At 28.4% G+C, this 18,052-nt stretch overlaps 3 protein-coding genes across 16 annotated transcripts in view; 2 read left to right on the forward strand and 1 right to left on the reverse strand.

Annotated features, from left to right (window-relative positions):
- LOC123265426 (G patch domain-containing protein 1 homolog) overlaps nt 1–18,052 on the forward strand; it is a 32,177-nt gene that overhangs the window by 2,095 nt on the left and 12,030 nt on the right. For 2 of the 4 annotated variants that reach the window (XM_044729171.1, XM_044729172.1), the window contains exons 3-5: nt 2,070–2,472; nt 3,403–5,012; nt 8,215–8,222. In XM_044729171.1, the coding sequence (XP_044585106.1) occupies nt 2,070–2,472; nt 3,403–5,012; nt 8,215–8,222 (2,021 nt within the window). Of the gene's footprint in view, nt 1–261; nt 559–2,069; nt 2,473–3,402; nt 5,013–8,214; nt 8,223–18,052 lie in introns of those variants that run through there. The other 2 variants (XM_044729174.1, XM_044729173.1) reach the window with 2 other exon arrangements.
- On the reverse strand, nt 7,984–8,990 carry LOC123265464 (U6 snRNA-associated Sm-like protein LSm8). The gene is made up of 4 exons (XM_044729255.1): nt 8,847–8,990; nt 8,735–8,775; nt 8,419–8,546; nt 7,984–8,339 (listed from the first exon to the last, which is right to left on the reverse strand). The coding sequence occupies exons 1-4, from the start codon at nt 8,875–8,877 to the stop codon at nt 8,249–8,251; spliced, it is 291 nt and encodes a 96-aa protein (XP_044585190.1). The 5' UTR covers nt 8,878–8,990; the 3' UTR covers nt 7,984–8,248.
- On the forward strand, nt 9,686–17,923 carry LOC123265428 (vinculin). 11 transcript variants are annotated; one of them, XM_044729175.1, is made up of 17 exons: nt 9,686–10,065; nt 11,468–11,575; nt 11,657–11,802; nt 11,871–12,348; nt 12,477–12,950; nt 13,031–13,087; nt 13,640–14,527; nt 15,038–15,125; nt 15,246–15,290; nt 15,560–15,679; nt 15,802–15,873; nt 16,109–16,141; nt 16,271–16,395; nt 16,479–16,718; nt 16,872–16,962; nt 17,250–17,285; nt 17,752–17,923. In XM_044729175.1, exons 1-17 carry the CDS (start codon nt 10,009–10,011, stop codon nt 17,919–17,921), a joined length of 3,228 nt encoding a protein of 1,075 aa, XP_044585110.1. In that variant the 5' UTR covers nt 9,686–10,008; the 3' UTR covers nt 17,922–17,923. The 11 variants fall into 11 exon arrangements, with proteins under 11 accessions (XP_044585110.1, XP_044585114.1, XP_044585112.1 ...); XM_044729179.1 differs by having other exon boundaries at nt 9,687–10,065; nt 13,031–13,051; XM_044729177.1 differs by lacking the exon at nt 16,109–16,141 and having other exon boundaries at nt 9,687–10,065.

Here is an 18,052-nt window from a genome sequence, read left to right on the forward strand (position 1 = left end):
AAAAGGAGATGAAAATTAAGTTAGCCGACAATTAATAATTTTTAGATTTTTTTTTTTTAAATTATGACAAAAAAATTTGAAAAACTTTAAGTGCAATTTTTTAAAAATATTTTTTTGTTCCAATTTAATTAATGGAAAAAAATAAAAAAATTAGAAACGTCGGCTAACTTTAGTATTATCAAAAAGAGTAGTCTGAAAAAAAAAATAAATATTGAATTTTATTTTAAAAATAAAAAATAAGCGGTATTTTTAATTCATTCTTAACGCGTAATTTTATTACATGAATACAGCCTAGTTTATAAAACAGTAGTGTTATATTTAAAGAAAAAACATGACTAAGACTAAAAACATACGGTTGCTAACCCACACATTTACAATTGTCTGTATTATAAGCGCTGGTTGTACAATGTACAAGCAAGCACTTACATTTATATAGACGCTAACGATAAACGCACTCATACTTTTTAATACAGTTGACTGTTAACAAATACCCAATAAAAGGTATGTCTACTACACATTTTTACTCGTCGACGGTATTTCCACCATTATGAATGAGCTGTACGTATTACATGTGATTTATTGACGACTAAAAAATTTAACTGACTCGTATTTTGTACCTATTAGATTTTATTTTACATAAATATATACATGACAATTCTATCAGGTGATAATGCAACAATCATGATGATTAAAACTTGAGATGATTATGATGAATGATGATTATGATGTGCATGACATTAAATTTAGTAATGATGTCATAGATTTGGTAAGGTATTTTATTTTTATTAATTTTACCGAGGTATTTACATTTACATACATTGAGTATGTAACTTTTTTCCTGTAGTTTCAATTCTTCCTTAATTAATACTAATTAATAAAACCTATTTTAATGTCTTGCTTGGTGCTCATATTTAATTAAACTATTAATCTATTGGGAATGGCTATTTGGTTAAATTTTTAGTCTTGCAAAATTCAAATTAAATTCTTTTGATTTTAAAATCAAAAAAAATTATTCTATTTTTTATCGATCTCATTCTTGCTACTAAGAAATAATTATGTATTATAATTATTGATTGTTTGCTTGTCGGGGTATTTAGTTCGCCATTTAAGAGCAATGTTTTTTAGATGGTCAATAATTTGTGCTGGAGACGCAAAAAAAAATTCGCTAAAATTTCCATTATTTTTTATAATTAATTTACCAGATATTTGTTAATTTTAAAAATTTTTTTAACAAATTAATTATGACAAAAAAAAATTGACAGAAATTTTAAATGCAATTTTTTTGAATAAATTTGTTGATTTTTTTTTACTAATTAAATTTGAACATAAAAATTTATTTAATTCAATTTTTAAAAAATATTTTTTAGAGATTGTAAATTAAATAACTAAAATTTATAAAAAAATATTAATAATAGTTTATTTTAACTTTATCAATAGATTTGTATCCATGATTAACAAAGTAATTTACTGGCTATTTGATTGCTTATTAAATTTTATTGACTATTGTTTAATTTATCTGTCAATTGCGCCATTAATTATTAACTGTTGAGTTACTTAACAAATAAATTGTTAATTGCTTTTTTTTTTTTCTTTATCTACTAAAATTTATTATTACACAATTTAACTGCTGATAATGACATTGATTTATCAATGATAAAAAAAATAATTTAAAAATTTTAATTCTTTATTTTTTATATGTAATATTTTTTTTTTTCTTAACTAATTTCTTCAATAATTAAACACAAAATTACTACAGGAAATTTAAAAAAATAGTGTGCACATTTCTTCATAGTCAGACATTATTCCTTAATTTAAAAATGTTCCTACAGAACGATAAAAGGTTTGTTATTAATTAACTAATATGGCTTTTTTTAAATTCTAAATTAAAAGGCATTGAAAAAAAAAAATTCAAGACTTCAAGGATGTTCAATTGAATGATAATATTTATTTATCAGATCATCATAATTTTAATCATCGATTATTGCATCATGACCAAGATAAAGAAACAAAAAATTTTTATGAGATGCCCAATGTTATTTACAAAATATGATTTTTTTTTTTTATTATAGCAATGCAGATGATGATTTAGAAGATGGAGAAATCCCTTCAGACGAAGATGATGAGGCGACTGTGCCCGTTGAAACGAAGGTCGAGCCTCCTAAGCCCCCGTCAAAATCAGATTCATCAAAGGACAAAAGTTCTGATTCAAAATCCAGTAAATCTAGTAATAAAAAATCATCGAATGGCAGCTCTAGTAGCAACAGTAAAACAGTCGATAGATTTAATAAATACAAAAGTGTATCCGATGATTGGGCGGGTGATGTTGAAAAGGCTATAAAAGCTGTTCTCGGAGAGAAAGATAAATTTAAAAATCAGGAAAAGTCTCAAAGTAAAAATAGCAACAATAGTCGTTCTAGAAATAAAAAAAGAAGCCGTGATGATAAAGAAGATGATCGTTCGAAAGATCAAAAGGTTTTTATTTATTTTTTTTTTTTATTCAATCTATTAGATTTTTCTTTACATTAATTATTTATTTATTTATTTACTTACATAAATGCCAATTGGCATTGTACATCTATTAAAATATTCTTTAAATTATAAATTATAAATTTTTAGTATAAAAATTTAAGATAAAAGACCCAGTTATTGACACTGGTCTAGTTATTGACACTTGCAAATTTATTTTAATTAAAAAAAAAACAAATCAACTCCAATTAATTTATAAATATAATTTTAAAATTATAAATTTTAAGATAATTGACTTTTTGAAAATATTTTATTTTTTTTATTAGAATAAAATTGCAAGTGTCAAAAAACTAGGCCAGTGTCAATAACTCGGCTGTCCAATTTCAAAACGCAGTAACTGACAATTTTAAGATTTTTAAAAATTTTTCTTGTTAAAAAAAAGTTTGAGCGTCTAATTGATAAAAAATTTGATTTATGAATAGAAAACACTTGAATATAAATATTTTTAAGAAAAAATACTTGAAATTAAGGTCTAAAAGTTATAAGAAATGCAGCAATACTAAAAAAAATCACGTATAAAAATTTTGCAGTTACTGCACGGAAAAAAGAAAACTCGAAAAATTACAGTATAAAATGTAAAATAGGTCCCGTCGTAATCAAAACTAAAAAAATTAGTTTGAAATAACATTTTTCTAAATTCAATTTTTTAATTTAATATTCAGAGCTTTCAATGTAAATATTACACTCTACAATGTAATTCTTATAAAATCTGTAATAATTACAATCTGAAACTGTAATTTTTCCAGTTTTCTTGTTTCCGTGTGTGTTTTAAAATTGGGCAGCCGAACTGGTTCTTTTACCTGATTAATTTATTAATTTTTAGTATAAAAATAATATTTTTTATTGCTAATAATTAATTAATTTTTTTTTTTTCAGAGAAAACGAGTTAGTGATGACGAAAATATCAACGACGATGATGACGAAATGCTTTTTGTTAGAGGAGCGTCACCAGTTCGTCGTGACGTTCGCGATAGCCCTTTACCATCCCGTCGATCCCACGACCGGGATAGTCCTGAAAATAATTCTGACCGTGATTCTGACGGAAAAGGGAGTCGCCACCGAGACCACGACAAGCGAAGTGGCTCTACTGGCCGTGGATCCAGCCGTCGTGCGAAAAATGACCGCGGATGCAATAACAATAAAAACAACAAAAGTCGCTCTCAATTAAGAAATGAACAACGTAGTGGTAGACGAAACCAGAACAATGATAATGCTCAAGATGCTGATTCTATTTGTGTGTATTATATGCAAGGTAAATGTCACAGAGGTGATGATTGTCCCTTTTCTCACAATGCATTGCCTCCGCGTAAAATGGAGCTTTGTAAATTTTATCTCATGGATTGCTGCGCCAAAAGAGATAAATGTCTTTATATGCACCATGATTTCCCTTGTAAATTTTTCCACACTGGTCTTAAATGCATCCAAGGTGACAATTGTAAATTTTCCCATGAACCTTTGAATGAGCAGGTTAAAAACATTCTCTTAAAGCATCTAGAAACTGCTCCGAAGGAAATTTTAGGTGAGTTTCCCCGGCTGAGCAGAGAAGGCGCACTAATGATGATTAACAACACAGCGAGAAATGTAGCGCAAGGTCAGGATGCTAGCACTCAAAAAATACCTAGTTTGTTTGATGTTACTCTTCCAGCTCCAGGAAATAATTTGTCGAACAATGATAAAGATGAGGAGAGTTTAAATGATATGGATCCTTCTAATCAGAAAAAATCAAACTCACCTAAAGAGCGTAAGCCAGCTGGTAAAAAAACTCGCTGGGGCTCTGACGATGACAGAGTTCCATTAGAACAAATTATGCTGCTTCAATCAGTTAGCCAGCTTGGTATTCTTCCTAATGTTGCACTCAGTCTCGCTGTTCAGCAACAGCTTCAACAGCGAATGCTTCTTCAGCAGTGTTTTGCCAATATGGATTTTTACAATGACATCCAAGGCAATACTCTAGCTGAATCTGAGGTCAATAAATTGAAAAATAAAATTGGGTTTGATAATGAAATAAAAGAAAAAATACAAGAACAAATTAAACAAAATTCTGGTTCACAAGATGTAGATTTAAGACAATTTTTAACAAACGGTCCTAAATCTTCATCCGCTGGTCAAGATGATTCAAAAGAATCTAAAGCTAATGAAGAAAGCGATCATGATGAAGAGTCTGATCTTGTTATTGCCGTGCCAACTGATGATGATAAAAGTAAAGAAAAAAGTGCCGAAATAAATGAATCAAGTTTTATAAATAAGTCTTCCTTAAAAGTTGAAAATCCGAATAATAATCATGATCAGGAGATGCTTCCTAATTTACCTAAAAAAGCTCAAGAATTATTTTTACGAATTCAGCAACAACAAAGAGCTGCTAATGAAAGTATTGGTAATGTTGATGATAAGTGTGACGTTGAAGATGCTTCTAAAAATCAAATTGATTGGTATTCTGATGATGAGGATGGTGGTAATGATGATGATGATGATGATGATGATGATGAAAGTGGTAATTTACAAATTGTTATCAAGGATAATTTGAAAGATGAGAGTGAAAAAAGCGATTTAGATACTCCTGTAAAAGAAAATCCAGAGTCAATTGGTATTCCTCAGCCTGCTGTTATTGTTGATAAATTGGGAAATCTTAGTAAAATAGATATCAGCGCTGAAGTAACTAAGTTACTTTCTTCGATAAAACCACAAGGATCTGCGAAAAAAAGCGAGTCTCCTTCACAAACTAAAGAAAGTAAAAATTTATCGGATAATAGTGAAAAAATTTCAGTAAATAAATCTGAAAATGGAAGCACTAGTCCTAAATCTTCTTTAAATACTACTGGATCGGTTTCAAGGGATCCAAGAATGTCTAGAGATCCTCGTCAGCGGCGAAATGAAGAAACAAGGACTAGCAGTCCCAGTCGAAGTGATTCTAAAAAAGAATCACAGTCTCTGAGATTAGAAACGAGTATTTATTCTTCTGGAATTACTGCGTCAGACGAATCTATGGACACTGATCTTAGAGCATCGGATCAACTCTCTGTTTCTCATAAGCAAGATCTAGATCTTCGTCAACGTTTTCCTCAGGATTTCGGTGACACAGACTTAAGAGTAACTGGCAATTTTATAGACTCACAAGGCTCCGATACAGATCTTAGGCAAATATTGAGTTTGCCATTCAAGCCGGCTCCGTCTCACGTTCCTTGCACGGAAATAGAGGCCAGTATTGCCTCGCATGCTCCAGTGACGTATAAAGTTTATGTTGTTGATATTCCTCGGCCGAATTATTGTGGGTTGAAGTTGACTAAAAATGATTCTATTGTTAAATACGACCCTCGGCTGCGTAAAATATTCCGGCTGTCTCAGTCAGATATTATTGACTCGCCGATGTCGCCGCCGCCTGTGAAGCCAGATACTCCAAAGTCACCACCGCCGCAAGTGCGGATGGATCCCCGGAGAAAGACTCTTGAAGCTAGCATGCAGTCCAAGACTATGGGGTCAGCAATGATGACTCTGGGTATGAATTCGCAGCAGGGTCAGGATATCTCCATGGGAATGGCTGGTCAATCTTCAAACATGGGAATGCCTATGGGCCAAAATTCTATGATGAACAACATTGGGCTGATGAATCCTATGATGAACAATTCTGTTCCGCAGCAAAATATGCCGCCTATTGGGATAGGAGGCATGAATAATATGCAATTGGGGCCTAATAATCCCCAGATAGTTCCTAATCAAATGGGATTCGATCCGAGGTATCAAGCTCATAGGAATGGAGGTCCTGGGTTACTTGGACCGGCTCCGGTCTTGGGATTTAATGACCCACGTGATGGACCTAATTATGACGGGCCGGCTTATCCTGCGGGGAATTTTGGAAACTTTGGACCCAATCCCATGGGCGATCAACCTATGATGGGCTACGGTCCCAATGGACCTAATAATATGAATTTTGGGAATAATGCGCAAGGTGACTGGGGGAATAACCAGAATTCTATGAGACGAGGGGGAAGAGCTAGAAGAAGAAATAGAAATCGAACAAATGTCGGATCAAGAAATAATAGATCACCTCCTTAAACAAAATTTTGCATAAATGATAAGGATAATTTTATATTATGCCGAATAGATTTTTTGAGTAAGTGTAAAAATTATGTATAAAAATTAATTAAGCTTACGAAAAATATTTAGCGAGTAAATTATGCAAAATTTTGTTTTATTTTAAGTTTATTAATATTGTAATTATTATAAGGAATTTTTGATTTAAATTCTTGTAGGATTAATCTTACTTGGAATATTAGCTTCCAATAATATTCTGAGCTTCTGAAGAGTCTATGAGATTTGTATTAATTTACGGTGAAAAAAAAATTTTTTCATGATACAAGGAAAGAACAAGATGATAATGGATATTATTCTAAATTATATTGAGTGAAAAAAAATCAGATAGTAGCTAGTATAATCTGGATTACAATGATTATAATCCAGATATCACTCAGTATAATCTGGATTTTTTTAGCTACTATCTAAAATTTTTTTTCACCATAGATATCACTGAGTATAATCTAGGATGATATCTAGTGTCATCTTATTCTTTCTATACAAATAATAATTATCTTATATGATATGTAAGAATTGTAATTAATACTTATACTGGCGTATGACACTAGATGTCCATTAGCCACTCGAAGAAAAAAGTTAGGTATTGATTAATTTATATATAATTTTTAAATACAAGGAAAAATTTAAAATTTTTCTTGTAAACTTAATAAAAAAAAATATTTATCAAGTCAATAATCAAATGGAAATTATAACTGCGTTATTTAAATTAATTATTTTAAATACGGAAATGCTTTTTTTTTTCGGTTATGTTATATTAAATAAATGTACGGACTTTTTTCTATTATCACTAACTTGTAATCAGAAAAAATATGAAGTATGAGTAGGATAGAACTACTTATTTCTTTTAATATATTAATAAAGTAATAAATGTCAATGTTGAATAAATTTTATTTTTTTACGTCTATCGAATGTACATAGTGTATAGTAACTAATAATGCGCCTTTATAAATACATTAAATCGTTAGAAACTTCATATAAAAATATTAAGTTCAATGTAAATTAATATCTGTTAAATATATTCATTTCATATGTAATCTAATGTTTTATTTTACGATTAGTATTATTAAAAAATAATTATACTGTAAATTATGCAATATATCAATAGCCTATCGTACCAACGAATTGAAGAATATATGCAGTTGATTTAAAACATTTTAAATGATTTTAAAAATCAGTTGAACAAATTTTATCATAATTAATATTTATCTTAATGAATTAAAAATGTCTGTGATCATTATTTTCTTTTAAGAATTAAGAAAATAAATTTTAGCAGTTATTTTTATTTTAAAATAAGGAAATCTAAAATGTTTAAAAGAAAATAATGTAAATTATTAATTTAAAAAATCACTATAGTGAAAATTAATCTTCCATGATTAAGTTAAAATTTTATTAATTACGTAATTTAAACAAAATACCATTACAATTATCCAGATGTCAGAAATTCATTATTATGAATATCAATATTATTATAATAATATCAATATCAATACGTATGTTTTTTCTTACCATTTAATTTGGAAAAAATATTTACTGTTATCTACAAATCTTTGTACAGAAATTGATATTTTTTATTTAAAAAAAAAATAAAAAAAAATTATTTGATGATGAAAACATAAAAAATTTATTTACTTAATTAATGTGTTACAGCACTTAGAGGTTCTGCACGGATCGATCTAAGCTTTAGTTTAGAATCGACATCATCATCCAACTCTCCGATTATTGCTCTGCAATATCAAAACATTCATCAATTATTTTTTGTTTTATAAAAATTTATAGAATATATAAAAAAATTAATATACGTACACATTATCGCCTCTGATTATATGGAGACCCAAAACAACTTGCTCGACACCTTGTGTCATACTGTAAACTCGTTCATGCGAATCATCAAGAATTAAATTGATAGTTTGATCAAATCCTTTTAATGTTCCCTAAAATACAAAACATTTATTTATATTTTTACTTAAACAATAATATGACATTTGACAATTATTGTTATAAATTTAAATATATTTATATTTACTCCATTTATTGAAATAAATATTTAATCTTATTATTAATCAATAAAATGATTTTTTATAAAAAAATATTAAAAAAAAATAAATTTTTAAAAACTTACAACAAAATTTCTGCCATCCGACGTGATTATAGATACAGTGTCTAAAAATATTTAATTAAGGATTTTATAAATTACATTATTAATTATTTTCATTAATCAATATAAAGGATACGATTAACATAGCTCTCAAGTCCAGACGCCATCTTGTCACTTTTTTTTTAATTAAAATTCTTTAATAAATTTTATTATTTATATTTTTTCACGAGTCAGCTAGTTGCTTGTTGTTTGGTTAATTTTTTGTAGTTTTTGTAAACAATTATTTTACTATACCATAAATATACTATGCATTTAATATTTAATGTATAGTTTAGTATAACTATAGTATCTGCAATTCTTAATTCAAATAAATTTACAAATTTCTTTGTTGTTCGTCTGATAAAATTTATAAAATAATTATGATAATTAATTTAGAAGATATTAAATAGTTAAAAAAAATTTTTTTAATAAATAAATTATGGCAAAAAGAACGAGAAAAAAAAATTGAAATGGAGAAATTTTAAAAAATTAATAATGCAATTTTTTAAAAATAATTTTTCCGAAAAAATTTGTTTTTTAAATAAAATTAAAAAATTATCAAGAGACTGCTAACTTTAATGTCATAAAATAATTTAATGAGACAAACTGACAAACATTAGTGAAATTATTATAAAAAAAATATTAAATAAAAATTCCACATGTGAAAATTAAAAAAAAAATTATTGGTGAAAATTTTTGAGGCATTTTTATTGTTGTAATTAATTTTTTAGAAAAATTTAAAAAATTGACAGCTGTCAGCTAACTTCACATTATAATATTTATTGAATATTTCAATAAATAAGAGTATATGTGTAAAAATAATTTTTATAACTTTTTAATGAATTTTTAAATTATTTTTCAGATCCAGAAAAATTGTAGATAGCGTAAAAGTCAACGACAGTTAATTGTCAGATAATTAACCGGTAAAATAAGCCCACTACTGTCTTTTGACCATTGTAACAAAAATTTGCATCATTCCACAGCATTCCACAGACTGCCGTGTGCACAGCTAAGTTTTTTTTTCAAGCATATTGAGTTTACACACCACCGTAGACTTGACGTCTTTTATTCAAGTTTCTAAGTGATTTTTTTTACAGAAAAAAAAAACTCTTTTTTGTTAATGGTTGAAAACTATTTTTGTTACCACTTTTTGAACTTGGAGTTTTTTTTCAACTCAAGAATTCATCTTTGTGTCATTTAAAATTAACAATAAAAAAAAATCTATTTTATAAAATAAAAAATAGATAAATTTATAAAAAATGCCTGTTTTTCATACAAAAACTATTGAAAGCATCCTCGAGCCCGTAGCGCAGCAGGTAAATAATTTTTTCTACTGTATTTAAAAGCTTCAATCATAACAATTGCTTTATTTTTACTTTTCTCACCACAGAGTAATTTTGTAATTTTTTTTTTTTTATATATTTATAAATAATGTTTACATAAAAATACAATATTGCATGTTTATTATTACGAAATTTGTGGTGACAAGGTTAAAAAATGTTTGTTTTTTTTTTTTAGCACCCACACAATTCCTGTCATTTCAAAATATACACATCTTTTTATAGTAATTTTTAATTATTGGAGCTTTAATTCTTTAATTGATGATATCATAAGAATGATTAGTTTGGAGCTAAAAAAAATGTTAGAAAAAAAAATCATTCTATTAATTTTTATTCATGAACGATTCTATTGAAATAGCAATTATTTAATCGTTTACCATTTATGAGCATTGACATTGTGATTCACGATGATGTGAATGCTTTCCAATTATTAACATAAATTTTTTTTATTCTATTTTATTTATATTGTTTAAAAAAAAAATAAATTTTTATTTTCAGGTTCAAAATATGACTTAATAATTTAATCCTAGGTTTCATAATTTTATACTCCAGCAGGGTAGCATTTAAAAAAAAAAAAAAAATAAAAATATTTTAATTCAAAAATATTAACATTGTGTAATAAAACCTTCAAAGTTTTTACCGTCGAAGTAACTTCTCCCCAGATGAACTTTTATTTGGATCATTATTATTTTTAGAATACGTCATAACTTTTGGTCTCAACGTACGTTAGCCAATTGCTAGGCGTTGTTCATGGTACCATCGTTACCGTAATTTAATTTCTACTTACATTAAAATATTAATTTAATTAAGTCCAAGTTTAACAACTTGCTCCAAATTTAAATCCACTGATAAAAATACCGAGATAAAATTAAAATATTTTATCACTAAAATATTTTAATTATTTTTCTGTCAATAAGCTGACTACATTAAAATTTATGACTAAGTTTCTATTCCTAAAATATGTTTTTGCGAGTCATAACAACTTCCGCAATTTCACTAGACCACAATTATTTTTTATGTCAAATAAATTTTTTTTTTTTTTTTTTTTTAATGCTACCCACATATTTAATAATTTATTCGTATGGTTGTAGATCATAAATTTCCTTCAAGGTCACTTGAGTAATTGAGAGTTCAATAAGAACTAAACATAAAATCGATTCCCTTATCTGTACGCTGATATATTTTTGTTAATAATTTAAACTGGATATATTTTTAAAATAGATTCAAACTTATAATTTTTAATTTAAAAAATTCCTAATTTTTTTTTAATCTCTTTTAAAAGAATTAAAATTTCTGATGCTTGTATTTTATTTTTTAAAAAACGATTCATAATTTTAAAGTATTAAAATAAATATTAATTAAAAAAATTTTTGTTTAGGTTTCAAGACTTGTTATTCTTCATGAAGAAGCTGAAGATGGAAATGCAATGCCAGATTTGGAGCGGCCTGTGTACGCCGTCAGCATGGCAGTTACGAATCTCGTAAAAGTATGTTTGTTTAATTAAATAATTATTTTCTCTGATAAAATTTTAATCAATAAAAAAAAATGATATGAAATTTTTAAATAGGTCGGAAAAGAAACAATTAATTCTTCGGATGATGCGCTGCTTAAACAAGACATGCCGGCTGCGCTCCAACGTGTTGAAGGTGCTTCAAGACTTCTTGAAGAGGCTTCGGCATTGCTGAAGCATGATCCGTACTCTGGACCTGCCAGGTAGTTATAATAAAAATTAATTAAATAATTAATAAATTAATTAAATAATAAAAATGAAATTATTTCAGAAAAAAACTGATTGAAGGCTCTAGAGGTATTCTTCAAGGCACCAGTTCTCTGCTTCTGTGTTTTGATGAAAGCGAAGTCCGAAAAATAATTAGAGAATGTAAAAGAGTCTTGGATTACTTGGCTGTAACAGAAGTTATCGAAACAATGGAGGACTTAGTTCATTTCTTAAAAAATCTCAGCCCGTGTTTGAGCAAAGTCTCACGTGAAGTGGGTGCAAGAGAAAAAGAATTGACTCATCAAGTTCATCGTGAAATTTTAATTCGTTGTTTGGATCAAGTTAAAACTCTGGCGCCTATTTTAATTTGTTCGATGAAAATATTCATTCATATTATATCTCAGGGAGGCAGAGGCGCTGAAGAAGCTGCAGAAAATCGCAATTATCTTTCCAGTCGTATGTCTGATGAATTAAATGAAATTATTCGTGTGCTTCAATTAACAACTTATGATGAAGAAGAGTGGGATGCTGATCAATTGACGGTAAATTTTTAGTCAATAAATTTTATTATAAGCATTATTTTATTTTATTTCAATATTTTTAAATAAAAATAATTATTTAATTTTTTAATTAATTAAATTTAATTTTAATTTTTATTAATATGTTTTAGGTGTTGAAAAAAGCTCAAAGTGCCATAGAATCCCGAGTAAGAACCGCCCATGATTGGCTGGACGACGGTCGAGCAATGCAAGGTGGAGTTGGTGAAAAAAGTTTGCGCCAAATAATCGAACAAGCAAACAAACTCGCCGATCGGTATTTGTCACCCTCACAATCTGAAGCTATGTCAAAAATTACATCGCAATTGGCAACCATGACTAATGCACTTTGTGAATTACGTCAGGACGGAAAAGGAACGTCTGTACAAGCAGAATCGCTTGCTCGGGGAATTAAAGAGAAGCTCAATGATCTCCGTTCTTCGGTAGCTTCAGCAATTGTTGCTGTTGACAAATCAGGAACAGCCCAAACAGCTCACACTGTCGCTGGTCGACTTGAGCAAGCCAATAAATGGCTGTTGAACCCTCAACATGATGATAAAGGGCTCGGACAGCGTGCCATAGCTATGATTATTCACGAAGGAAAAAAAGTAAGTGCTATTGTATTTTTTTTTATTGAAAAATTTTTACGTTTTATAAAATGCTACTCATTTGTGCTGCAAATGGATAGAATCAGCAAAGTTTGCCTTACGTAAGTTTGTTATTGTGTAGAAGAATCTATAAAAATGTAACTATTAAAATTAATTATTTATATTAGACATATCGTGTTACAGATGCCATAAGGGCGTATAAAAATTATAATGGCACCCGGGAATTATAAGGGCGTATAATAAAAATCCTATTTTTTTTTCTAAGTCCAAAAAAAATTTTTAGTTCAGAGAAAAAATTTTTTTTTCATTTCTGCACGTTTCATGAAAAAATATGTAGTTTCTCAAAAAAATTTTTTTTTCGGAAATCAACGTATTTTTGTATGAAATGTGCAGAAATGCAAAAAAAAATTTTTCTCTGAACTAAAAATTTTTTTGGACAGAAAAAAAAATTTTTAGTTCGAAGAAAAATTTTTTTTTTGCATTTCTGCACATTTTATGAAAAAATATGGTTTCCTAAAAAAATTTTTATTGTTAATAAAAATTCTATTATTTTTTCTGTCTAAAAAAAATTTATTATACGCCCTCATGGCTTTTCACCGGTACTTTTTGCCGGTATACGCCCTTATGGCATCTGGAACGCGTTATATTTATTTATAAAATTACAATTACTAGAATTTAATTTCTTCCAGGTAGCTGAAGGCCTTCCAGGTATTCATAAAGCAGAAATTCTCCAACTTTGCGATGAAGTTGAGAACTTATCACGCCAGTTGGCAGATATGTGTGCTTATGGTCAAGGAAATACGCCACGAGCGCAAGAGATCGCCCGACAATTATCACAAAAGCTTTATGAGCTGAAAAATCGTATTCAACAAGCAGTCGTGTCGCGAGTGGTTGAAGATTTTATTGACATTACAACACCACTCAAGCAATTTACCGACGCGGTTTTAACTCCCGAAGGTACTCCAGGACGTGAGCAAAATTTCAACGACAAAACTCACGCGCTTCAGATCTTTTCAAACCGAGCTGTTAAAACAGCGCGTATGGTAGCTGCTGGTGGTAGCAGTGGCAATAAAAAATTAGCTGAAGCTCTGTTAAACAGCGCTTCTCAGGTCGAATCATTGACCCCGCAATTGGTCAATGCTGGACGCATCAGAATGAGCTATCCGGAAAGCAAAGCTGCTGATGAGCACTTTGAAAATTTGCGTCAGCAGTATGCTGAGACGATGCAGCGCACAAGAGCGCTTTGTGATGAAGCCACTGATAGCGCTGATTTTATCCGTACGTCCGAGGAACAAATGCAGAAACATACTTTCCTTTGTGAAGAAGCCATTGCTAAGCAACATCCACAAAAAATGGTTGATAATACCGCTGCTATCGCGCGCTTAGCCAATCGAGTTATTCTTGTCGCTAAGCAAGAGAGCGACAATAGTGAAGATTTGTCGTTTATTCAACGGGTTAATCAAACTGCTGATGTTCTTCAGCACTGTGTTACTCCCATGGTCCAGGATGCTAAAGCCGTCGCTATGAATATCACTGATGGGCCGTCTATTTCACATTGGAGGGAAAGCAATCGTGCTGTAAATATTATTATTTTTTTTGGTAATTATTTACAAGTGGGTCAACCCCATTTTGGACAATAACTAAGTGAAAAATTAACATTTTTTAATTTTTTCTTTGATACTGCTTGTTTTTACGGCGCATTTATGATAAAAAATGTCGTAAAAGAAAAAAATAAAGATTTCGATAACTTTTTTTATCTTCCGGAAAAAATTGGAAAAAATGTTGGCTCATATTTTTGGATAAAATTTCTATTTTATCTTTTTTAGATTTTTTTTTTAAAAGTATATAAACGTACAATTTAAAAAAAAATTTGAATATCACAATTTTCTAAAAAATTTGTAAATTTTTTTGAAAATTTATTAAAATTGTAATAACCAACTTTTTTTTTTTTAATTGTTCATTTTTCTATATATTTAAAAAAAAATATATCAATATTAAAATGGTTGACCCCACTTGTAAATATTTACCTTATTTTTTTTTTTTATAATTCAAAATACCAATTATTTAATAATTGTTGTTATTCTTAGCTTTTAAATAGCGTGGGTCAAGTTCGCAAAGCTTTGCATCCTGATCAAAGAACTTCTCCGGACATTTCGCAACTGCATATTAGCGATGGTATGTTTAATATATTTATTATTTTAATTTTTATATTAAACTACTAACGAGTCATTATAATACTATTTTTATTTATAACTTTATAGTAAAATAATTTAAATAATTATAAAATTATTTCAGTGGATAAAGTGCCCGTACCTCGGCACACTTACTTTACAGATAAAGGTATAATTAATTTTCAAGAATATAATTGTGTTTTTTTACGGAAAATTTTTGATTTTTTTTTAGTTTGTTAATCATTCAATTTAAGTGATAATTAAAATTTTTTAGTGTACTTTTAAATACCTAAATTTAATGTTTTGATATTCGTAAAAATCATGTCATTCACTCATTGTCATGGTAATTTGTTTTATATGTATATTAAGCATAATTAGTTAATCGACGCAGTAATTTTTTATTGCTTAATTTTTTGATGAAATTTTGTTAACTATCAGTCGGTGAACCTTTGAAGAATCAGCCGTCACCCAGCCACTTGAGCGCGGTCAGCCCGACATTTAATGCTGACAAATCGCAGCATCGTTCCATCAGTCCGTTGCCTAAATGGGCACGTGGAGGTATTAGAATAGAAAATAAACCCCTATAAATTTATTAAATTCGCTAAAAAAATCGTAGCGACGTAAAAAAAAAAAACGGAATATTTTTTTTTCTCGAAACATTAACTGTAATTTCTTATCAGGAGATAATCCAGATCTGCTATACCAGGAACTAGCCTCTGACAACAACTTTGAGAAAACGGTTCAACCCGGAGGTAATTCAACTCAATAACGAAAGTTAAAAAAAGCCGCCTCAATTATTTCTAAGAAATATTTTTTTTTTTTTAAAAGCTTCGCGGATTGCTCGTCAATATAATTTTTTTAATTCACCCAATTTCATCTCATTCATTTCTTATCAACGCATGTTATAGTTTCTCCCTTTAAAAAAGTTTTGACTGATTAAAAAAAAAAATTTAATTGTTTTTTTTAAATGCTGCATGTATTGTCAAGGATGTTACGATAATTACATTGAGGATAAATATGGTAAGATAAAATAACTTGTTTGAATTTTCAGAGCAAGCTGCATTTTGGTGTTTATGAGTGTTATGCATGATTAAATTTTATCAACCAATTAGAATTTTACTAATTAAAAAAAATTTTTTTGTTTTTAAGAAATGGCACCACCTAGACCTCCTTTACCAGGGGGAGAGATAGCCCCTCCAAGACCACCACCACCAGAGACTGATGATGAAGACGAGATGTTTATGCATGCTCCTCAACCTAATCAACCAATTATGGTATATTTTTTTAATAAATAAAATTTTTAATTATATTTTATACTTATGCAGAAGTTTATTAAAAATTAAATAATTAATTTTAGATGGCAGCTCATGGTCTTCATCAAGAAGTTCGTCAGTGGTCTAGCAAAGATAATGATATTATTGCTGCTGCTAAAAAAATGGCTATTTTGATGGCTCGTCTTTCTGGTTTAGTTCGAGGCGAAGGTGGTAATAAACGTGATTTGATTGCTTGTGCTAAAGCTATTGCTGAAGCATCACAGGAAGTTACACGTTTAGCTAAAGAATTGGCTCGAGAGTGCACTGATAAGCGTATTCGCACGGTACTTTATTATTTAATCTTCTAAAATTTTTTTATGTTTATAAAATATTAAAAAAAAATTTTTTATGTTTATAAAATATTAAAAAAATTTTTTTTATGCTTATAAAATTCTATTATGTTTATAAAATATTGAAAAAAATTTTTTTTTTTTTAGAACTTGCTTCAAGTATGTGAAAGAATTCCGACAATAGGAACTCAATTGAAGATTCTATCGACTGTAAAAGCGACAATGCTTGGTGCTCAAGGTAAATTATTTATTTATTTATTTTAATAAATAATTTTTAATTGAAAAAATAATGCCTTATCATCTAATAAATTAAATAATGTAAATTATCTAGTTGAACATTAATATATAAATTCCGCGGCTTTTAATTCGTGATCATTATTAAATTTAGCTTAATTGTGAATGAAAAAAAAAATATAACAAATGATTAATTTAAAATATTAACATTTTAACAAGAAACGGATGAATCTTATTCATGTTAACTTAATTCATTTTCATAATAAATAAACAATGTTTTTTTGTGCATAGAAACGCTCCCCACCTGGGAAGAACTGATGCTATATGGTAAAAAAGCTGTATATAACGCGTGTTTGCATTCATTTCATATATGCGTGTACATGTTTATTTTTTAATGCATGCTCTGAATAAAAAAAAATTACTTCAACTGCATGAATTTATTTATTAAATTTAAAATTTGCGTTAAATATTAAGTATAATATAGGAATTATTAAATTGATCTGTTTTGTCTCTTATTCGGTCTCATTGTTTTGCATGCCGGTATTTTTACAGGTGGATTGATTGGAATCAGTAAGTCTTGAAATAATTAACTGATTCGCTATTTTTATAATTACAAATTTTTTTTTAGAGATTTAAATATTTTAAAATAAAATTTTGCTTTGCAACTTATTTTTTTATTTAAAGCTAAATAATTAGTTAATTTAAATAAAAAAATTATTTAGGAAAATTTTAATGATATATTTATGGAAAAAAATTTTTTTATTATTTTACTAATAAATAATTAATTGTCTAGGTACGGAGGAGGATCAAGAAGCAACTGACATGCTTGTCGGAAACGCGCAAAATCTTATGCAGAGCGTAAAGGAGACAGTAAGAGCTGCCGAGTGTGCAAGTATAAAGATTCGTACGGCCTCGGGAATGAAACTACGTTGGGTTCGTCGTCAGCCTTGGTACCAATATTAGAATATATGATTTAGTTTTATATCTAATTTAAACTAAGAAATACCCTTGATTTGTTTTGTTGAACTAATGACTAATTACATTAAAAATTTTACTGCCACGTAAAATACTTATTAATTAAAAATTAATTATTT

This window comes from Cotesia glomerata, linkage group LG5 (genome assembly GCF_020080835.1).
Source record: "Cotesia glomerata isolate CgM1 linkage group LG5, MPM_Cglom_v2.3, whole genome shotgun sequence".
Lineage (NCBI taxonomy): Eukaryota > Metazoa > Arthropoda > Insecta > Hymenoptera > Braconidae > Cotesia > Cotesia glomerata.